Here is a 23,543-nt window from a genome sequence, read left to right as displayed (position 1 = left end):
ACATCGTGGGCTGAAGGACCTGTACTGTGCTGTAATGTTCTACGTTCTCTGGGTGAAGAAGCTCCTTCTAATCTCTGTGCAGAATGGTGGACCCCTCACTCCAAGCCTGGGCCCCCTGTCTGTGTCTCACCGGACTATTTTGTAAAGCAGGGAAGTTCCACGATGTCCACCTCAGAGAAGCACCAACCCTGAGTCCACCCTCTCAGGCCCCTACAGACTGAGTCCATCTCAGTGTAATCACCTCCCACCTTCTGAACTCACCACCTACAGGTCCACTCAACCTAACCTGTCCTCACGCAACAAATCCACCACGTACCCCAATGGACCGTGAACCTCGGCTCTGCTCCCCCTCACACACGTCTGTTCTACAGATGCTCACTCCCCACAAGGTGCAACACTTCCCTCAGTGGTCCTGCGATAATCCCGGCATTACAGCCCAACGACTTCACTCCGAGCCACACAGTGCAGTGTGTTCATTGTTCATCCTTTCCATTCTGCACAGTTACTTGGACTGGACACGATCTCTCCACCGGCTTATGAAACCTAATCTCTGATGTTTGTTGTCTCTTGTCTGGCCAAGACGTCTCCGTGTCTGAGTGCTGGAACCTGACCTCTGCTCTGTGAGACTGCAGTGTCAGCACCTTCACCCCTCTGCCTATGTCTCATTTTCCTCACCCACAACTTACACTCACATTGTTAAGTTTGTCATGTAAATCGTGTTAAATTTATGTTAATTTAAATTTATTTTAACTTATGTTCTTTTTGTGTGTAATGTACAGTACTACTGCTGCAGAAAGCTCATTTTCATGGTATTTATGCCCTGGGCATTGCGACTATGACAATAAATTTCAGCTTGGAACCCTGGATCTGTGGAGCCAGAGACCTTTAGCACACACCGATCAGCCTGTGGTGTCTGTGCCAGCTCCTGCTCTACAGCCCTGCAGATCACAACTCTTCCTGCTGAGGTTTAAATGTGGGCTTCTCCTCAAAATTAATCCAGCGTGGTCTGAAATTTTCGCTGTAAGGTCGAGGGATCGAGTGCTGCTCCATGTTCTTGGAAATGAAATGCCTGGCTCTTCCAGCCCGGACAAGGTTGTAGGGAATCCATCACACCCACACCCCCGTACGTTAAAAACCAGAACAACACACAATCTGCTGGAGGAACAGCGGGTCGAGCAGCATCTGTGGGGGGAAAGGAATTGTCGATATTTCGGATCGAAACCCCGCGTCAGGACTGAGAGGGGAGAGGTGAGATGGCCGGTATGTTTCTGACGCAGGGTTTCGACCCAGAACGTCGACAATTCCTTTCCTCCCACAGATGCTGCTCGACCCGCTGAGTTCCTCCAGCAGATTGTGTGTTGCTCCAGATCCCAGCGTCTGCCGTCTCCTGTGTCTCCTAAGTTAAAAACCCTTCTGATTTGGACCTTCCTGATTGTTCCTCTGAACTTTGGTTAGGCCGAACTTGGAGTACTGCGTGCAGTTCTGGTCACTGCCTTCCAGGAAGGGTGTGGAGGCTTTGGGGAGGGTGCAGAAGAGGTTCACCAGGATGTTGTCTGGAGTACAGAGTATCAGCTATAAGAAGAGGTTGGACAAACTTGGGTTGTTTTCTCTGGAGCGTCGGAGGCTGAGGGGAGACCTGACAGAAGTTTATAAAATTATGAGAGGCACAGATAGAGTAGGCAATCAGAGTCTTTCAGAGGGTAGAAACGTCAAATGTTAAGGGGCATAGGTTTAAGGTGAGGGGGGAAAGTCTAAAGGAGATTTATGAGGCAAGATTTTTACACAGAGTGCGGTGGGTGCCTGGAACAGGCTGCCAGGGGTGGGGGTGGACAGACACATGAACAGGCAGGAAGTGCAGGGACTGGGACCATGAGCAGGCTGTTTGTATCAGCATCATGGTCGGCACAGACGTGGTGGGCTGAAGGGCCTGTGCTGTACTGTTGTGTGTTCTGTGTAAGTCCATCCTGGCTTGGACCTTCCAGATTGTCCCACTGACGTTACCGGGAACACCTTCAGAACAGGAATATCAGCACGTACAATGCAACAGTTGAAGGTGCCCCTTCCAGGGCAGGTGGGAAGGACTAATATTGCAACCGTGGCAACATCATATCCTTGGGCGTGGGAACTGACGGTGGCCCAAAACATGGTGGTGGAACATCCAGCCCCATTCATGCCGACCATATATGGTACCCTAAGTGGATGGGGATGATTGGATAATTCCCCTGTCAGTCACACCTGGAACTCACTGGGACTGGTTCTACATACATCATTTCTACTAACTGATCATCCTCCAATCATTGCATTTTGTCAGGAGAAAGGATCGCTTTTATTTGGAGGCTGCCCTAATTTTGGTCATTATTTCTGCTTATTCAGACTTTGCAGCAGTGCTGCATAGATAGACAGCTGCAGAGTCAGTTCTGCTTATATCTTACCCACCTCTAACTCACACGTAATTGTTGGTAATTATCATGTAGAAAAATCATCAGTGATTTTCTGGGAAGATATCTCCATCAGCTCTCAAGCATTTAAAAAGGAGGAAATAAAAATACAGTTTTAAAAAAAGAGCTGCCTCTCAGTGTCCTGAATCTGTCAGCAGATGTTACTAAACATGGTCCCTGATAGTCATTCTCAAACTCAGCCCTTTCTCAGTGGCGTTGCCTGTAGACGATCGATCTCTGTCCCTGTCAGGGAGACCTGCCAACTTCTCATGGCCACATGCTAGGAGTAGGCACCACTGTGTTCATTCAGAACTCAGGTCTGCTGCAGAAGTTCCCCGTGATATACACAGGGGACCAGACCCCCACTTGTGTCTGTAAATGAGAAATATTTCGTGTGAAACCATTAGGAACTTTGAAAGTGCTGTGTCAGTTCCCCAAAGACTGTTTGCAGATGCAAAGTTTCAAATAATTTAACAAAGAATTTCACAGCAGAGCAGAAAGAACGATGTCACCTGGAGCTTGTTCCTGTGGTCAAGAGGGGAGAGTGTGTGGGGAGGGAGAGCGATAGGGGGAAGGAGAGAGATCAGGGGGGAGAGTGATGGGGGAGGAGTGAAATCGGGGAGAGAGGGAGAGAGATCAGGGATGGGGAGGGAGAGAGATCGGGGATGGGGAGGGTGATTGAGGAGAGGGAAAGTGATCGAGGGGGAGGGGAGAGTGCATGAGGGGAGGGAGGGATCGTGATTGAGGTGAAGGAGAGTGATGGGGGGGGGAGAGTGATCGAGGGGAGGGATTGTGTATCCAAGCATCCACAGTATAATTTCCACAGAACGTACAGCCAGAATCTGCTCACATTTCAGGGTCAGGAGCACTTGATGTACACAGCTGACCCAGAGTGGTGATGGAATCAGCAGAGTTTCGAAGCCATGTTGGCTGCAATGTATTGTGGTGTGGGCTGGGATGTGTTGTGGGCCAGGATGTGGTGTGGGCCGGGACGTGGTGTGGGCCGGGACGTGGTGCGGGCCGGGACGTGGTGCGGGCCGGGACGTGGTGCGGGCCGGGACGTGGTGCGGGCCGGGACGTGGTGCGGGTCGGGACGTGGTGCGGGCCGGGACGTGGTGCGGGCCGGGACGTGGTGCGGGCCGGGACGTGGTGTGGGCCGGGACGTGGTGTGGGTCGGGACGTGGTGTGGGTCGGGACGTGGTGTGGGCTGGGACGTGGTGTGGGTCGGGTTGGGACGTGGTGTGGGCCGGGACGTGGTGTGGGTCGGGACGGGACGTGGTGTGGGTTGGGACGTGGTGTGGGCCGGGACGTGGTGTGGGCCGGGACGTGGTGTGGGTCGGGTCGGGTCGGGACATGGTGTGGGTCGGGACGTGGTGTGGGCCGGGACGTGGTGTGGGTCGGGTCGGGACGTGGTGTGGGTCGGGATGACTTCAGCCTGGCTGAGACGGAAGCTGGGTCACTCCATCCAGTTGAATGTTAACCCAGGTTTGTGCTCAGTGCTGTGGCTCGGGGGGGGGGGGGGTTCAGTGGGATCGAGTGCCTCTCCCCCTCTGTCCCTCCTCCACCCACCCCAGCCCCCAGCACCCTGTTCCTTTCCCCTCCCCCACCCACTCTACCTGCCCGTCACCCACACACCCCTCCCACTGGGTCCCCTCCCCCCACTGTTCCCCTCTGCCCTCCCCACCTCCCTCCCTTGGTTCCAGGCTCCACCTTCACTTCCCATCAGATCCCACCAACAGCAGCCGTCTGTCGCCTGCACCTCTCACCCCCCGGCCTCTGTGGCTGTTCCCACCCTCCCCTCCTCCATCTGTCAATCACCCCCCTCACCTGGATCCACCTATCACCTGCCAGCTCTTGCTCCACCCCTTCCCCCCACCTCTTTATACCGGCCATCTCCCCTCTATCTTTCAGTCCAGATGAAGGGTCTCGACCCGAAACGTCGACTGTCCATTTTCCCCCACAGCTGCTGCCCGACCTGCTGAGTTCCTCCAGCAGACTGTGTGTTGCTCCAGATTCCAGAGTCTGCCGTCCCTCGTGTCTTTCTAATGTAACAAATAACTTCACTTTTACTTCTTCATTGACTGGATCTGGGCTTTGCTGGTGAGACCCGCATTTATTGCCCAACCCTAGTTGCCACTGGACTGAATGTCTTGCCAGGATATCTCTGAGTGCAGTTAAGAACCAGCTGTGGGTGAATCACATCTAGACCCAGACCAGGTGGGGACAGCTGATCTTCCCTCAAGAGCCAAAGTGAACTCGAGCCTTTACAACATAGAGACTGTTAGTGAGACTGGTTTAAAATAAAATCCAGAATCTATTCAATAAACAGAATATTGTTATTGTTGGGGGAGAGGAGTAAGGGAGAGACTGGGTCGAGTGAGTGGACTTCTGTACCAAGGTGAAGTATCCATTCAGGACACTTCCAACAGTACATCTGTAGAAGTTTGTTAGACTGTTCGGTGACAAGCTGAACCTTCTAAGAAAGTAAAGACACTGGCTCGCCTTCCTTGTGATGGCATCCATGTGCTGGGCCCAGGACAGGTCATCTGAGATGTTAACACCCAGGAATTTAAAGCTGCTGACCCTCTCCACCGCCGATCCCCCAATGTGGACTGGAGCACGTTCGCCCTCCTTCCCCTTCCCGAAGTCAACAACCTGCTCTTTAGTTTTATTGACGATGAGCGAGAGGTTGTTGTTGTGGCTCCTCTCAACCTGTGTTGTGAGTTGTGACTTATCAACTCTCAGCTCATGTCTGTCTCTACTTGGTCCAGCTTCCATGTGACATCAGACCTACCTATGAAATGAACTGTAAACTCCACATCACATTGGAGGCAGTCCGTGAGGTCCAAATCCCATGACCCAATAAACAAAAAACATGTTCTCCGAGGTTGTCAAAGGCAGTTGCAAATCTTGACTTTTCCTTGTGCTGTGGGGAGTACACAGTGTGTTTAATCTGGCTGTGCTGAACTAGCAGAATCAGAAACAATTAGACCCAAGTACTTGAAGCTGTTTGTCATTAACCAGTTCCTCCCTTTGTTTGAGGGAGGCGCAGGCCAATCCCAGATTTTGTGGAGAGAATGTTACACTGAACTCTTCCCTCATCAGTGTAAACCTGAAAATAAAATCTTTCCTGAATTGACTGCCACACATTGTTCAGCTGACGGTGGCGAGAGCAGAACCCCCTCACGAGAGACAAGTGACCAGCATATGCCACCTCTTCTGCTCCTTAAACTAACCGATCGGCCACAGGGAGTCTGATCCTGATCTCTGCTGCTGTCTGTGTGAAGTTTGCACACTCTCCCTGAGATCGCTTGGGTTTCCCCCGAGTGTTCTGGTTTCCCCCCACATCCCAAAGACGTGCGGGTTGGTCGGTGAACTGGCCGCGGTAAATCTCATGTGTCAGTGAGGGGTAGAATCCGGGGGAGTTGATGGGAATGTGGGGAGAATAGGATACTGGGGAAATTAGTGGGGGAATGGGATTGGTCTGTGAGCTAGCATTGACTCGATGGGCTGAATGGGCCCCCTCTGTGTCATAAGGAAGTATGGAAGAAGACCCACTGTGAATCCCCCTGTACCACCTTTCTGTCTGTGTGGAACTCCCTGGATTCCATCCTTGATGGGCAGTGTGGCACTCAGTCAGTACCGCAGTGTCACCCAGAGTGTTGAGCTCTCGTCTTCTTGAACCTAGTCTTTAGACTCAGAGTGAGAGTGCCGCTCCCTAAACCAATTAAAGTACTCGAGTCTTCAGCAGGCTTTAATAATATCAACGATTATCGATCAGTAGCACTCCCATCTACTGTAATGAGGTGCTTCGAGAGGTTGGTCATGGCTAGAGTTAACTCCTGCCTGAGCAAGGACCTGGACCTGCTGCAATTTACCTACTGCCACAACATGTCTACAGCAGATGCAATCTCGCTGGCTCTCCACGCGGCTTTGGAGCACCTAGAAAACAGCAAAACATACGTCAGGCTGCTGTTTATTGATTACAGCTCGTCGTTCAACACCATCATCCCCTCAGTACTAATCATCAAACTTCTAAATCTGGGCCTCTGTATCTCCCTCTGCAGCTGGATCCTCGGCTTCTTCATCGGGAGATCACAGTCGGTGCAGATCAGTGATGATAACTCCTCCTCGATGACAATTAACACAGGCACACCTCAAGGTTGCGTCTACTCTCTCTACACTCATGACTCTCTACACAGCTTAAGCACCATCTATAAATTCACCGATGACACCACTGTTGTTGGCAGAATCTCAAATGGCGATGGGGAGGCATATGGGGTGAGATAGATCGGCTGGTTGAGTGGTGTCGCAACAACAACCTTGCATTCAATGTCAGCAAGACCAAGGAATTGATTGTGGACTTCAGGAAGGGAAAGTCGGGAGAACACACACCAGTCCTCATTGAGGGGTCAGCGGTGGAAAGGGTGAGCAGCTTTAGGTTCCTGGGTGTCAACATCTCAGAGGATCTATCCTGGGCCCAACACATTGATGCAATCACAAAGAAGGCACGCCAGTGGCTCTACTTCATTAGGGATTTGAGGAGATTTGGTGTGTCACCAAAGACCCTTGCAAATTCCTACAGATGTACGGTGGAAAGCATTCTGACTGGTTGCATCACCGCCTGGTACAGAGGCTCCAATGCACAGGATCGCAAGAGGCTGCAGAGGGTTGTAGACTCAGCCACCCCCGTCATGAGCACAACCCTCTCCACCATTGAGGACATCTTCAAGAGGCGGTGCCTCAAGAAGGCGGCATCCATCACTGAGGACCCTCACCACCCGGGACATGCCCTCTTCACATCACTATCATTGGGGAGGAGGTGCAAGAGCCTGAAGACCCACACTCAGCGATTCAGGAACAGCTTCTTCCCCTCTGCCATCAGATTCTGAACAGTCTGTGAACCCATGAACACTCCCTCGTTATTCCTCTTTTGCACTATTTATTTATTTTGTAATTTATGGAAATTTTTATATCTTTATGTCTTACACTGTACTGCTGCCGCAAATCAACAAATCTCACAACATATGTCAGTGATAATAAACCTGATTCTGATTCTGAATTTTCAGCAAACCTTTAACAAACTTTCTTGTTGTGAACTTTAAGGAAGGTCAATGGTCAGGAGTTAATGGGGAATTAGTTACTGGTCTGAGAGCTTATGCTTGTGATGAACTGGGAGACGGCAGTCTGATGCTGGGAGATCTTGATCATTTACACAGGGCTCTCGTCCAACAGCCACAACGCTTCCACTTTATGCTCACATTAAATGTCAGACTGCTTAATGTAACCTGGGAGAGGAAGACTGTGCAAGGGCTTATTCACTCACATCAGCACTTGTGTTAGATTGGATGGACCCTTGGGCTGTACAGTTGGAATGCAAGTCAAGTCTTTCACTGTGACAATAATAAACCAATTCCAAAAGACTATTAAACGGACCTCTTATACAATAAAGATAAAGTCCTGAAGTGTAGAGGTTAGCATAACGCTATTACAGCGTCAGCGACCTGGGTTCAGTTCTGGCCGCTGTCTGTAAGGAGTTTGTGGGCGCTCCGGTTTCCTCCCACATTCCAAAGATGTACGGGTTAGGAAGTTGTGGGCATGCTATGTTGGCGCCGGAAGCGTGGCGACACTTGCGGGCTGCCCCCAGAACATTCTGCACAAAAGATGCATTTCACTGTGAGTTTCGATGTACATGTGACTAATAAAGAAATCTTGTCTTATCTTAATCTCTCAGTCTACCTCGTCATGGCCCTTGCACTTTATTTATCTGCCTACACTGCACTTTCTGTAGGGAGTAAAAGAATGGTTAAAACTAAATTGGAATGAATTGTGATTAACAATGTGCTAAACTGTCTGAACAGCAATGTACAAGGTGTCCATGGTAAGGTGGGAAGGGGAGACAGTGATCTATTGTGAGGATGGGTTCTAGTTGGAGTTACTGAGATTTGGCAGTGGAAGAACGTGGACTGTGAATTAAACATAGCAGGTCCTAGTGTGATTTGAAATGGCAGAGAGGGAGAGGGGGAGAGTGTGGCATCGGGACCCATCAGAGACAACAATGGCAGCAGAAAGAGTGAAGCAGCTCCCAGGAAGAAACAGGATAGAGGTGGATGAAGAGAAGAGAGGATTAATCACACTCCAGACAGAGGGAGCTGAAATAAGCAGCTAACCAGGCCCCATCTGTGGGGAGTAATGTGAACAAGGAGATAACCAAACTGAACTCTGTGCAGATAGGGTGATCGCTCTGTCGAGCACCTGTGTTCAGTCCATTGGGCTAACCCCGGGCTTCCAGTTGTGTGGTAACTTTAATTCTCCATCCCATACCCTTTCCGATCTCTCTTATGTGGCCTCCTGTAACGAGAACATGAAAACATGAGAACCAGGAGCAGGAGTAGACCATCTGGCCCGTCGAGCCTGCTCCGCCATTCAATAAGGTCATGGCTGATCTGGCTGTGGACTCAGATCCACCAACCTGCCTTTTCCCCATAACCCTTCATTCCCCCGCTATGCAAAAATCTATCGAACTATGTCTTAAATATATTTAATGGGGTAGCGTCTACTGCTTCCCTGGGCAGAGAATTCCACAGGTTCACTACACTCTGGGAAAAGCAGTTCCTCCTCATCTTTGTCCTAAATCTACTCCCCTGAATCTTGAGGCCATGTCCCCTAGTTCTCATCTCACCTACCAGTGGAGACGACTTCCTGCCTCTATCTTAATAACTTTTCATGATTTTCTTAATAACCTTTCATAATTTTTAATGTTTCTATAAGATCCCCTCTCATTCTTCTGAATTCCAGCGAGTATAGTCCCAGGGGGACTCAATCTCTCCTCATAGGCTGACCCCTCATCTCTGGAATCAACCTGGTGAACCTCCTCTGCACCGCCTCCAAAGTCAGTATATCCCAATGTAAGCTTGAGGAATAGCACCTCATCTGCTGTAACCTCCTGGGCTCAATACTGTGCTTCACTCTCTCTGTTTGTGTCAGAGCTGGCCAGTTCTGCCAATGGTCAGTAACCTGTAAGATTGGTTACATTAGAATGGCCTGCCCTGCTTAGCAGACCCTACACCCCTGGTTTTGCAGTTTTTGTTTATGTTCTTTCTCTAATTCCACCAACCATATTATTTCATTAACAACTTATTCCCATGACAACCCTGACCTCACCCTATCAGAAATACTCCCTTTGTTCTATCCATCCCTCCCCACCCTCTCAGCAACCTAAGACCTCTATTTTTTCTCCTGCAGTTCTGATGGAAGATTTCTGCATAAACTGTTAACTGTTTCTCTTTCCACAGATGCTGCCTGACCTGCTGAGCGTTTCTGTCATCCTTTGTTTCAGATTTGCAGCATCTGCAGTTTTTAAAAAAAATTCCCCGATCACACTCATCGGGTCAATCTACAAATACCTGACAGTGGAAGGGAGGTGAAGGAAGAAGCATAAAAGTGGGTAAAAAGTATGGAATTCCAATCCTGGGGGATTTCAGCTGATGTAAAACTAATTGGCCAGAATATACAGGAAAGGGGGGGGGAGGGGTGGGTAGGGGTGTGGAGTTCTAATAACACAACTCTTCCCGTTCCTGTTCTGGGCTGTCAAAGTGTGTCAGAAATGGGTAGGAGGGATGACGACTTTCAGTAGTTGATAAAAGAACAAGATAAAAAATAGGAGAATAATACTTGCATATATTACTTGAGAACACCAATAGGAACCATTTAAAATTGTGTTTAACAAGAAGCAGCACGGTAGCGCAGCGGTTAGTGCGACACTATTACAGCACCAGCGATCGGGGTTCGATTCCCGTCGCTGTCTGTAAGGAGTTTGTATGTTCTCCTGTGTCTGCGTGGGTTTTCCTCCGGGTGCTCCGGTTTCCTCCCACATTCCAAAGACGTACGGGTAGGTTAATTTGGGTTTAAAATTGGGCGGCGCGGACTCGGGCCGGAAGGGCTGTTACCACGCTGCTAAATAAATATAAAAAAAGATTTAAATTTAAAATCTATTCTTCTGAAAACAAGAAAAGGGTAATGGTAATAAGCCACCGGGGATGAAGAAAAATGTCAGGGAATTACTGATGGTAAAGAAAGAAAGAAACACTGACCATAGACAGCAGGAGAGGATTCAGGAACAGCTTCCTGGAACCCATGAACACCCCCTCATTATTCCTTTTGTCTTGCACTAGTTATTTATCCTTTTGTCATTTAGGGGTAACTTAATGTCTGGCACTGTACCGCTGCCGCACAACAACAACCTTCCGGTCATATAGGTCGGTGATAATAAACCTGATTCTGATTCTGAGGACATGAAGAAGTTAGGACAAAAATTAAATAAACTGAAAGCCAAGAGGAATTATGAAGTAAATTATCAAGAAACGTTCGACAAAATTCTGAAATACTTTACAGGCACGTAAGTGAAACCAGAAAAGTCATGATAGGGATAAGTGTTTGGAGAAGTGGGTGGCTATCAGGCACAGCAATCCTAGTAATTACTTTGCTTCAGTCTTTAACAAAGGACCAATTCAGCTGGGTGTCAGAGATTAGAAATAACATCAGGAGGATAAGGTGATCCTAAATGCCCAGAAGTGAATGGGTTGTATGTGTAACTCTGAGAGGTGGCAGGTGCCCTCTGCAGACCTGCCCTGCTAGAGGATGAGTGCAGTCTATGCAACACCTGTTGTGGGACATTGGACATATCCAGGGAAATACAGACTTAACATCAGCAGGAGAACAAATACTGGAATCCCTTACAAAAGATAATATTTTTGAAAAAGCCTAACTTCCAACAATATTGTGGTGAATGTTCAAAGTGGATTTCAGCAAGAGATGTCTTGTTTGGGCCATGTCAGTGTTTTTTTGAAGAGGAGAGAATGGACGTGGGTAATGAGGTAGATGTAATATATTTAGATACATAAAATTTAAAAATTTTTTTATTTACAGCGTGGTAACAGGCCCTTCTGGCCCAATGAGTCTGTGCCACCCATTTTAAACCCCCAAATTAACCTACCCGTACGTCTTTGGAATGTGGGAGGAAACTGGAGCACCCGGAGGAAACCCACGCAGACACGGGGAGAACGTACAAACTCCTTACAGACAGCGACGGGAATCGAACCCCGATCACTGGCATTGTCATGGGAAGAGTGAACAGACTTTTTCTTCCCTGATTGGATGATTATTGACAGTCGTCCTGATGTCCTTTTCTGTCTCAACACTGTCATTTTCCTGACAAACAATGACCTATCTCCTGGTGCCAACGGCCTGGTGATTACCCTTTAATTCGTGATGATTTTGGATAATCCCTACATTGAGTTTACAGCACAGGAAACAGGACATTTGGTCCAACCAGTCCCTGCCAGCATTATGTCCCCATTATTTCACTCCATCCCCACCCCAGTTCCTTAATCCGTGTGTTAATCCACCTTCTGCTTAAGTGTGTTTCTGCTGTTCACCTCAACCACTCCCTGTGGGAGTGAGTTCCACACCGTTACCACATGTCTGACTTTCCCCTGAACTACACCCACTTATTTGTGACTGCCTTTTATTGGTGGCCTCCAGTTTGGCTCCTTCCACAAGTGCAACCACTCCCTCGGGACTGAGAATAAATACTGACCCTGTCAACCCTGCAGGACGTGGAGGAGGCCAGAATCCACCTGGTCCAAATATCCAAGCACCCAGAATAAATAACCACTGTGGTCCTGAGGTTGGTAGGTAAAGTTTTGGGGAGGTTGTTCAAAGTGCATAATAAGGCAGGTCTAGGCTTTGGAAAAGTGCAGTGAAGGAATAGTGTTGAATTCTGCAGAGAATTGAGCAGAGTTGCAGTTTTCATGTGGAAAATGCTGAAACACTGAGAAATAATACAGGAAAAGTGGTGGCAAGTAAGCCAGATGACTCAGGAAGTCCTGAAACGTTGACCATCCCTCTGTCCCCACAGATGCTGCCTGACCCACTGGGTTCCTCCAGCAGTTTGGTTTGTGCTCCAGATCCAGCTTCTGCAGTCTCTTGTGCCAGCCCGGATGATATGCCTTGATGTAGACCTGGTTGGGACTAGGATTGGATTAATGGTCCAATATTCAAAATTATTACATTCTCAGGAGAGGAAGTGAGATGGGGACAGGAGGTGAGGAGACACAGGAGACTGCAGATGCTGCAATCCGGAGCAACACACAATGTGCTGGAGGAACTCACCGGGTCGGCAGCATCTGCAGGATGGAAAAAAATTGTTGCCATTTCAGGTCAAAAGGAGATGAGGAGCCTTGTTAATTAAAGACATACTTACTGCAAGTGGTTTGGGAAGATTCAATTGATCGTAATGTTCAGTCAGAGTGTGGGCTGAGCAAAGAAATAAAAGGAATGCGTCGACATCTCGGAGCACATTATAAATCACTGAATTGTGGAAACTAAATGTAGATTAAAACTTCAGGGCAATCTAAGGAGGCAGGCAATGTTCAGAGGCTTTTTAAAAAAGTGATTTTGCTTTTGTGATAACATGGCTGTTATTTAATTCCCGTGACTCATTGCCCTTGAGCAGGTGGTGGTGAGTCCCCCTGGTGAAGGTGCTTCCACTGTGCTGCTGGGTGGGAGTTATAGCGACCTGTTCTCTGAACATTGCTGCACCTCGATAAGACAGGAAACCACTGAAGAGGAAACAGAAAGCTCGGGTTCCCATATAGTCCTTTGTGGTCCTGAGCTGTCCAAGGTGCTGTCAGTCACTGCTGTAATGTGGAAAAGCCAACAGCCAATTTGCGCACAGCACAATCCCCGTTAATACCTGGATCGCCAGTGTCACAGCATGAGGTGGAGGTGGTTGAAAGTTCCCAGGTGTAGCTATCACCAGCAATTGTCCTGGTCCAGCCACGTTGAAGCTACGGCCAAGAAGGCAAACCAGTGTCTCTGCTTCCCCAGAAGACCAAGGAAACTCCCTGATAACCCTTATCAATTTTTACAAATGCACCATAGTAAGCATCCTATCCAGATACATCACAGTTTGGTATGGCAGCTGCTCTGCCCAAGACCGCAAGAAGCTGCAGGGAGTTGTGAATGCAGCCCAGTCCATCACTCAAACCAGCCTCCCCTCCAGTGGACTCTTGTCTACGCTTCCTGCTGCTTCAGGAAAGCAGCCAACATAATCAAGGACCCCATGCACCCTAGACATTCTCTCTTCTCCCCCCTCCCATTGGGCAGGAGATACAAAAGCTTAAAAGCGTGAACCACCAGACTCAAGGACAGCTATATTTTTGTGCTCAGGACTCTGGAGTGGGATTTGCACCCACAACTTTCAGAACTACTACGCGTTGATCCTCCGCTAATCACACAAGGTAGAAGAATACAAAATCAAACCCAACACCCCCCAACGACAATGTGCGATCTACCCTCAGAGCCCAGAGCACCAAGAACATCTGGCCAGCTGTGTACACACCCTCATGCCAACTATATCGTACAATCCACAAATGTGTAGCTAAATAGTGGATGCGGTTCATGGAATATTTATGAACTGTTTAATTAAGACTGAGTGCATTCACCCTCTCTATGCCCCTCATGATTTTATACACAAGGTGATGACTACTGTCACCTTCTCATGGGCAATTAAACGTAGAGCACAAATGTTGGCCTTAACAGCATCAGATGATCCCAAAGATAAACTGAGTAAAAACTTTTTATTAAAATGTAGAGGAATAATTAAATTTGAATGTATGGAGAACCATTTAATCTGGAGTGTGGCTCAGTGGATCACAGTGGATCACAGTAGATCACTGTACATCAAGTCCCAGTCCCGAGACCTGGGCACAGAATTCCAGGCCGACTCTCCAGTGCAGTACTGAGCATTGCCACACTGACAGAGGTGCTGTTTTTCAGATGAGAAATTGTTATAAAGGATGTGATAACAGGACGTTTAGAAAATTTCATTGGGATTAGACAAAGTCATCATGGATTTATCAAAGGGAACTTGTGCTTAACAAATCAACTGGAGTTTTTTGAGGACGTCACTGTTGAACAGATAAGGGAGAACGTTGGAAGGAGTGTATCTGGATTTTCAGATTGATAAACTTTGATGTGAAAGGTTAGGAAAGCAGGTGGGATCAGGGGGATATCATGGCAAGGATTGGAAACTGGTTGACAGACAGAAAACAGAAAGAATGTAAGGGTGGCACAGTGAGGTGGCTGGTGGAGCTGCTGCTTCACTGATCCTGGTTCTATCTCGACCTCGGGCACTGGCTGTGTGGAGTTTGCACGTTCTCCCTGTGACCGCGTGGGTTTCCCCCGACTGCTCCCGTTTCCTCCCACATCCCAAAGACGTGCGGGTCGGTGGGTTAATTGCCTGCTGTAAATTGCCCCAAATGTGTAGGTGAGGGGCAGAATCTGGGGAGGTTGATGGGAATGTGGGGAAAATACAAAAAGGGACTAATGTAAGATTAGTGTAAGCAGGGACTCAGTGGGCTGAAGGGCCTGTTTCTGTGCTGGATCTGTCTAGGACTCTAACACATGGAACTTTCTTGGAGTGGCATATACAGGAATATCTGGGGCGAGGAAATAAGCAAAGGATTTTTTAAATTTGCTGATGACATGAACTTGGGTGAGTTTGTGAAGTAAGCGGTTTCGAGACAATTCTGACTGGTGGAGTAAGTGGGCAAATCCGTGGCAGGTGGAGTAGAATAATGTAGAAGCATCCTCCTCACGTCCTCCCTGGCAAGACCCTTCATCTTACATGTTTCAGCCGTTCTCTCTCACTATTCTAAACTCCTTCAGATACAAACCCTCCCTGTTCAACCTTTTCATCAAGATAACCCTCCCATTTCAGAGATTGTATTGGTAAACCTTCTCAGAATTGTTTGCAAAGCATTGACACCCTTCTTTCAATAAGGAGATTAATACTGTACACGGTAACTCCACATGTGGTCTCACCAATACCCCAAATAACTGAAGCAGAACCTCCCTACTTCTGTATTCGTTCCCCTCACAATAAACAATAACATTCTGTTTATTCTGTTTGCAGGTACACCAAGTAATTTCACTAATTATTTGGTGTACCTGCAAACTAACCTTGTGCAGATCAGACACCCAGATCTCTGCAATCTCTCAAAATTTAGATAATACATTTTGTTTTCTTTTTTGCCAGCTAAAATGGACAATTTCACTTTTCCCACATTACACTCCACTTCCCAGATTGTTGCCCACTCACTGAACCTATCTATATCCCTCCATAGCCTCTTCGTGTCCTCTTCACTACTCACTTTACTTCCTACCTCTCTGTCATCAGCAGATTTAGCAACCTTGCCTTTGTTCCTTCATCCGTTTAAGAAGCTGAGGTCCCAGCATCGATCCCTGAGACACACCACGCCAACCACTAAACACCCATTTATGACTACTCTGTTTCCTGCTGTCAATTTTCTGCCCACAACAAAATATTACCTCCTGCACCTACCTCCAGCATTTATTTTCCACAATAACCTTTGATGTTGCACCTTCTCAAATGCCTTCTATGATTCTAGATGCAGTCCATCCACTGGTTCCCCTTTATCCATTGCACCTGTCACTTCTTCACAGAACTCTAACCTGACTTCCTCGTTCACCAAAGCGCATTAATGCCACCTGATGGGCTAGAATTTTTTTCTGAGTCCCCTGCTATAAAGCCTTTAATAAAAGCTTCCAGTGTTTTCCCCCCGACAGATGTTAGCTTAACTGGCCTGTCGTTTCTTGCTTTCTGTCTCCTTTGATTTACAAATAAGGACAGATGACTAAAATCTAGTCACAGAGTGAGCTTTTAAAGAGTCACTTCAAGGAAGAGAGAGAGAGATGGAAAGCTAGAGGTTCAGGAGAGAATTCCAGAACAATGATCCCAGGCAGCTGAAAGACAGACCATAGAGAGCTGGATTCTACAACTCCCCAACACACCTGGGGCAATTTACAGCAGCCAACTAACTCACTGGCCCACACGTCGTTGGGATGTGGGAGGAAACCGGAGTGCCCCAGGGGAAACCCACGTGGTCACAGGGAGAACCTGCAAACTCCACACAGACAGCACCCAAGGTCAGGATCGAACCGGGGTCACTGGAGGTGTGAGCAGCAGCACTACCAGCTGCGCTAGTGTGCCCTAGTGAACCTGATAAAGGTGGTGGTCACTCTGCCAGCATGGGTGAAGGGGAATAAATCTGCAGTCGTGACCAGAGGATACCATTGGAGCGAAGGATGCTGAGGTGTGACCTTATAGAGGTTTATAAAATCACGTAAGGGCATAGATAAGGTGGATAGTTTCAGGGTAGGGGAGTCTAAAACCAGAGGGCATCTGTTTAAGGTGAGAGGGGAAACGTTTAAAAGGGGACCTGAGGGGCAACTTTTTCATCCAGATGGTGGTGGGTGTGTGGAACGAGCTGCCAGATGAAGTGGTAGGGGTGGGTACAATTACGACATTTAAAAGACATTTGGACAAGAACATGGATAGGAAAGGTTTGGAGGCATATGGGCCAAATGGGACTAGCTCAGGTCAGCATGGACGAGTTGGGCCGAAGGGCCTTTGTCTGTGACTCCAAGGAGCAGGGGCGGAGATGTGGGAAGGTGCTTCTCCACATCAGATCCAAGTCAAGTCGAGTTTATTGCCATGTGCACAAGTGCGGTGAGGTACAGGTCCAATGAAAAAACTTGCTTGCAGCAGCATCACAGGCTCGCAGCGATAGACTACACACAGAACATAAATTATGCACAAGTTATCTAAGACAGTAAAGAAAAAAGGTCTGCCGCTGGGAGTGGGATCGGGAATGGGACAGGGTGGAGAGCTCCAGGGCTGGGCAGGGGACAGTCGCAGGGTGGATGGCCCGAGCGGTCAAGCTGTGTAGAGGGGAGGAGTAGATGAGCCGAGTGGGTGGGGTGTGTGGAGGGGAAGGGATGGAGTGGACGGGCCGAGCGGGCGGGGTGTAGGGCGAGGAGGACGGGCCGAGCGGGCGGGTGTAGGGAGAGAAGGACGGGCCGAGCGGGCGGGGTGTAGGGCGAGGAGGACGCGCCGAGCGGGCGGGTGTAGGGAGAGAAGGACGGGCCGAGCGGGCGGGGTGTAGGGAGGGGGAGGGATGGAGTGGACGGGCCGAGCGGGCGGGGTGTGTGTGGAGGAGAGGGAGGAGGACGGGAGGCGGTAGGGGAGGAGGACGGGCCGAGCGGGCGGGTGTAGGGCGAGGAGGACGGGCCGAGCGGGCGGGTGTAGGGAGGGGGAGGGATGGAGTGGACAGGCCGAGCGGGCGGGGTGTAGGGAGGGGGAGGGATGGAGTGGACAGGCCGAGCGGGCAGGGTGTAGGGAGGGGGAGGGATGGAGTGGACGGGCCGAGCGGGCGGGGTGTAGGGAAGGGGAGGGATGGAGTGGACGGGCCGAGCGGGCGGGGTGTAGGGAAGGGGAGGGATGGAGTGGACGAGCCGAGCGGGCGGGGTGTAGGGAGGGGGAGGGATGGAGTGGACGGGCCGAGCGGGCGGGGTGTAGGGAGGGGAGGGATGGAGTGGACGGGCCGAGCGGGCGGGGGTGTAGGACGAGGAGGACGGGCCGAGCGGGGGGGTGTAGGGAGAGAAGGACGGGCCGAGCGGGCGGGGTGTAGGGAGGGGGAGGGATGGAGTGGACGGGCCGAGCGGGCGGGTGTAGGGGGGGAGGGATGGAGTGGACGGGCCGAGCGGGCGGGTGTAGGGAGGGGGAGGGATGGAGTGGACGGGCCGAGCGGGCGGGTGTAGGGAGGGGGAGGGATGGAGTGGACGGGCCGAGCGGGCGGGTGTAGGGAGGGGGAGGGATGGAGTGGACGGGCCGAGCGGGCGGGTGTAGGGAGAGAAGGACGGGCCGAGCGGGCGGGGTGTGTGTGGAGGGAGAGGGAGGGGAGGACGGGCCGAGCGGGCGGGTGTAGGGCGAGGAGGACGGGCCGAGCGGGCGGGTGTAGGGAGAGAAGGACGGGCCGAGCGGGCGGGTGTAGGGAGGGGAGGGATGGAGTGGACGGGCCGAGCGGGCGGGTGTAGGGAGGGGAGGGATGGAGTGGACGGGCCGAGTGGGCGGGGTGTAGGGAGGGCAGGGATGGAGTGGACGGGCCGAGTGGGCGGGGTGTAGGGCGAGGAGGACGGGCCGAGCGGGCGGGGTGTAGGGAGGGGAGGGATGGAGTGGACGGGCCGAGTGGGCGGGGTGTAGGGCGAGGAGGACGGGCCGAGCGGGGGGGGTGTAGGGAGGGGGAGGGATGGAGTGGACGGGCCGAGCGGGCGGGTGTAGGGAGGGGAGGGATGGAGTGGACGGGCCGAGCGGGCGGGTGTAGGGAGGGGAGGGATGGAGTGGACGGGCCGAGCGGGCGGGTGTAGGGAGGGGAGGACGGGCCGAGCGGGCGGGTGTAGGGAGGGGGAGGGATGGAGTGGACGGGCCGAGCGGGCGGGTGTAGGGAGAGAAGGACGGGCCGAGCGGGCGGGGTGTGTGTGGAGGGAGAGGGAGGGGAGGACGGGCCGAGCGGGCGGGTGTAGGGAGGGGAGGGATGGAGTGGACGGGCCGAGTGGGCGGGGTGTAGGGCGAGGAGGACGGGCCGAGCGGGCGGGGGGCGGAGCCAGGGCCGGCGCGGTGGCGGCGCGCATGCGCGGCCGGGGCCGGGGCTGTCGCCCGCTCCATTGTCTGCAGCCCGGGACTGGGCGGCGGGGGGCGTGAGGAGGACCGAGCCTCCCCCCCCACCCACCCCCATGGGCGGCTGCACGGCATGATCCCAGGGGCATGGGCAGCTCGCTGAGCGCCGACCATGGTGCAGCGAGGCAAGCGGGGCGCCGAGGCCGGGCCCGGGGCCGGGGCGGCCGACAAGAAGCTAGGGTGGGGTTCGTCGGGCATCGACGGCGCGGCCGAGGGCCCGGCCGCCGGCGGCCCCGACCCCTCCTGCACCCGGGACGGGGCGCTGCTGATCGCGGGCGCCGACTGCGGCAGCGTGCTGGGCAAACCGCGCTCCGGCGGCGCCAAGCGGCCCAAGAGGAAGGCGGCGTATCGGAAGCTGCAGAACTTCATGTACAACGTGCTGGAGCGGCCGCGGGGCTGGGCCTTCATCTACCATGCCTACGTGTGAGTACCGGAGCCCGGGGGGAGCGCCCGCAGCCCCCGGGGGCACCCACCCCCGGGGGGGCACCCATCCCACCCACCCCCGGGGGCACCCATCCTACCCACCCCTGGGGGGGCACCCATCCCACCCACCCCCGGGGGCACCCATCCTACCCACCCCCGGGGGGGGCACCCATCCCACCCACCCCCGGGGGGCGGGGCACCCATCCTACCCACCCCTGGGGGGGGCACCCATCCCACCCACCCCCAGGGGCACCCATCCCACCCACCCCCGGGGGGGTGGCACCCATCCTACCCACCCCTGGGGCAGGGCACCCATCCCACCACCCCGGGGGGGGCGTGGCACCCATCCTACCCACCCCGGGTGGGCATCTATCCTACCCACTCCTGGGGCACCCATCCCAGGGGGAGGGCACCCATCCTACCCACTCCTGGGGGGCATCCACCCTAGGGGGGAGGGCACCCATCCTACCCACCCCTGGGGGAGTAACCAGGGGGGAGCACCCACCCACCCTACCCCTCAGGTGGGCACCCACCCTGCCCCGGGGAAGGAGCCCACCCTACCCCACGGGGGGAGTGCCCACCCACCGCCCCAAGGGAGACCATCCCTGCTGGCGCAGTCCTGCACACACCCTGACAGCAGGGCTCCCCGGGGCTGGGAGATGACCGGGTGAAGGGGGGCACAATGGAGGTGATTCAGGAGCCGAGGAAGGGGGAAGTGTGTGAGGAGTCAGACAGAAAGAAAGAGTGAGTGTGTTGGGGGGAGAAAGTGGGGGGGAGGGAAGGTTGGAGAGAGCGCGACACATACACATGTTGGGGTGACACAGTTGGGGAAGGGAGAGTGATGGTCTCTGTGGGTGTGCTGTCACATAATATCCAGCAAGCTCAGACTTGCCTCTGACCATTCTATGTGGTATTCACTGATTTTAATTCAAATCTAGTTCTTTCGTAAACTGGAACCATCAATCCTATTGTTTGTTGAAGGTTTGTCTGACAGAATTCAAATGTTGCATATTTTTTAAGTAAAAATATTGTTCACAGCACAGAAAGTGCTGGAAAAGCTCAGCAGGTCGGGCAGCATCTGTGCAGAGAGAAACTGCCAACACTAAGTCGATGACCTTTTATTAAAGTGTGATGGGTTCTGGTTGAAGGCTATAGACTTGAAATGTTAACTCTGTTTCTCTCTGCACAGGCGCTGTCTGACCTGCTGAGTGTTTCCAGCATTTTGTTTTTTAATTTCAGATTTTCAGCATCTGCAAGATTTAACTTTTGTTGGAAACAGTCGGTTGTTGGATTTCACTCTAAGAGTGTTGCAGTGAGCTCAGCTTGAAGATCTATTGTTGCAGGAACTGGGACACGACTCTAATGTATTAACGTATTATTTATTACGTATGTTGCACTGTTTAAGTCCTCTCCCTTTTAGTGCACTGTTTACTGTGGGCTGCAGGTATCACCAGCGTCACCCTCCCGAGTTTCTCTGAGAAGGTGACTGTGTTATTTTTATGAGGTGGTAGGGGGATCTGTTCAAAGGCTGCCTGACTACTGGCTGTCGTAGTTTCTGGCACTCTTTGCTGTCTAATGTTATGGTTTGAGAAAATATTTGGGATGTATGTAAACAGCCCCTGTAATGCCGTAGTTGTGGGCTCTCTGTGTTCCTTGTGTAATGAAAATTCTTGATTAATTCAAGCTTTCAAGGAGCTAATCGATGCTTATGTTATTGCTAACTTCAGCATCTGTGGGTAGATCTGGGAAGAATTTCAGCAAATCTATATCCTGAGAGACCATGAAATCAGATGTTTTTGTTTGCTTCTTCAGGGCCCATCACAAAGTATCGGGCACTTGTTTGAGCTGCCTCAGAACTGATCGCCCACTCTGAGCAATTTCCACCTGATGAGTAAGTGCTCAAGAGGAGTGTGAGCACTTCAAACCCATCTCCCAGCATTGTGCTGTGTTTTTGGCTGCGTTAAACTGAATTGGTCATTTTGGATCTTTATTTCAGATCATTTGGAAAGCTGAATGGGGGCAGAAAGGATTCATGAGATCAGAAGAACGAGTCGGTTGTGCTTTTTTAGAAGAAGACTGTATGTCACTAGCCAGGATGTGCTTATTTGCATCCTGATTGCACCCAATGCCCTGAAGTGCAACAGAGCATTGGGTGTGGAGACTGATGCTGAGAGTGGATGCTCTCAGGTGGATGAGAAGTTCCTAAACCTAGTACCAGAAGATGTTCTAGTTATTATTCACTCCTCTCCCAACAGATTGTTTCTTTTTAAATCCGTACTTTTTGCTAACTATCCCATCTCTGAGCAGATTGTGCTTGTTCTGGGGAGAATTTCAACTAATCTCTGTACTCTGAGAGACTGCAAAACCAGATGTTTTTGTTTAGATCTTTAGTCCTGGGGGTCCACCAAAAATACTTGCTTGTCATTAAAACTCAGAACCAACCAACCAACCCACTGACTGAGTCAATGCTCAGATGGTTTATGAAGCAGATGTTATGTTTTACTCATTACAACAGTGACTACACTTCAGAATAAACTTCAGTAAATGTTCAAGGATTGTCCTGACACTGAAGTACAAATGTGAGGTTTTGGGTTGTTAACTAGAAGCGAGTTTGGAGACAGGAAGGGGACAGTTTTCTCCTCCACTTAATGTTACATAACGAGAATGGGAGTGAGTGTTTGGGAAGGGATCAGAGAGGGAGTGGGATTGTCAAAGGCAGAAAACTTGGCTCTCCTGCTGCTGAAAACCACACATCATCTGTTGAGATCGACATTTCAATATTATATGGGGAAGGTGCACTGCAAAGAGTTTTAGTTTTAGAATGAAAGTGGTGTACCGATATTCCCACAGCCGCAGCACCAATTATTTCATTGCAGGCAGCATGAGCTGTCAGAATTCGTCTTCATTCCAGTCTTATCAAAGGTCCTGTCACTTGCCCAGAAGCTCTTGTTCAACAGAAAGGATTCAGTGCTGTGTAAAAACTCTGCATAGATGTGTGCAGGTGAATGTTATCAATAAATTATATCCTGGAACAAATTTAAGGCTTTATCTTTGTTTTCAGGTGATGGTTACACTCATCATACAAACCCGCAGCACAGCATATGCCACGGCGATGCTCTTTCAGTGAGCTTTCTGCTTTAAGCCACAGCCCTGCTCCTTCTCCAGGACCTGGAACACATTTTTCCTTTAGTTCCTGTTGAATCTGCTTTCACTTCTTTCAGGCAGCACGTTCCAGATCACAACAACTCGCTGCAGAAGAAAGAATTCTCTTCTCCCTTCTATTTCTTTTGCCAGTGACTATAATTCTGTGTGCTCTAGTAGCAGCCCTTCTGCCAGTTACCATTTTTCCCAGTGTACTCTATCTAAATCCACCCCTAATCTCCAAGATTTCTTCCCAGGCCATAATTTCTCCAGACTTTGCTCCTTTGCTTCAGACTTATTTACTTAGGAATTATTTTTGGCTCAGAAGAGGCCAGTTACTTCATCACGCCGGTTCCTGCTCTGTGCAAGACTTCACATCCTTCACCTCACTCAATCAACAGACCCCTCAGTTACATTGCTTTTCATTTCTTGGTCCTCTGTTATCTCCTTTCTTCTCTTCCTCATCGGTTCTGTGTGTTCTGAGTTGGTTGAATCCTACAGAGTCATGGAGACATGCAGCATGGGAAGAGGCAACTCTGTGGGCCGATGTATTGACCTTCAGTTACCCATTTACACTACTCCTACATTAATCCCATATTTTATTCTCCCTACATTCCCATCAACCCCAGATTCTACCATTCGCCCATACCAACCTGCACATCTTTGGGATGTGGGTGGAAACCAGTGCACCTAGGGCAGTCACAGAGAATGTACAAACTCCACATGGACAGCGTCAGAGTCAGGATCGAACCTGGGTCTCTACTGTCTGTGCCACTGCGCAGCCCTATATGTGAAGACGGAGATTCTGCCAGAGGTGTGACTGGTGAGTGGGTTGTTTTGCTCCCGTTTGCACGTGGCTTCTGCAAGGAGTTGGGAGCCTTGCCGAACGCTGCTTCTCCCTCTTGAGCACACACTAGTCTGGGACTCCCAGGAGTTTG

The 23,543-nt window shown here is 50.9% G+C and overlaps 2 protein-coding genes across 5 annotated transcripts in view; one reads left to right on the top strand and one right to left on the bottom strand.

The window, feature by feature from the left end:
- The window catches only part of LOC127579057 (DENN domain-containing protein 3-like), a 743,140-nt gene that overhangs the window by 105,986 nt on the left and 613,611 nt on the right, over positions 1-23,543 (bottom strand). The gene's annotated exons all lie outside the window — the stretch shown is intronic.
- LOC127579083 (potassium voltage-gated channel subfamily KQT member 2) overlaps positions 18,993-23,543 on the top strand; it is an 86,435-nt gene continuing 81,884 nt past the window's right edge. For all 4 annotated transcript variants that reach the window (XM_052031719.1, XM_052031718.1, XM_052031717.1 and 1 more), the window contains exon 1: positions 18,993-19,464. In XM_052031719.1, coding sequence (XP_051887679.1) covers positions 19,154-19,464 — 311 coding nt within the window. In that variant the 5' untranslated portion in view covers positions 18,993-19,153. The remainder of the gene's footprint in view (positions 19,465-23,543) is intronic.

Source organism: Pristis pectinata, chromosome 16, assembly GCF_009764475.1.
Source record: "Pristis pectinata isolate sPriPec2 chromosome 16, sPriPec2.1.pri, whole genome shotgun sequence".
NCBI lineage: Eukaryota > Metazoa > Chordata > Chondrichthyes > Rhinopristiformes > Pristidae > Pristis > Pristis pectinata.
This window is presented reverse-complemented; position numbering and strand designations above follow the sequence as displayed.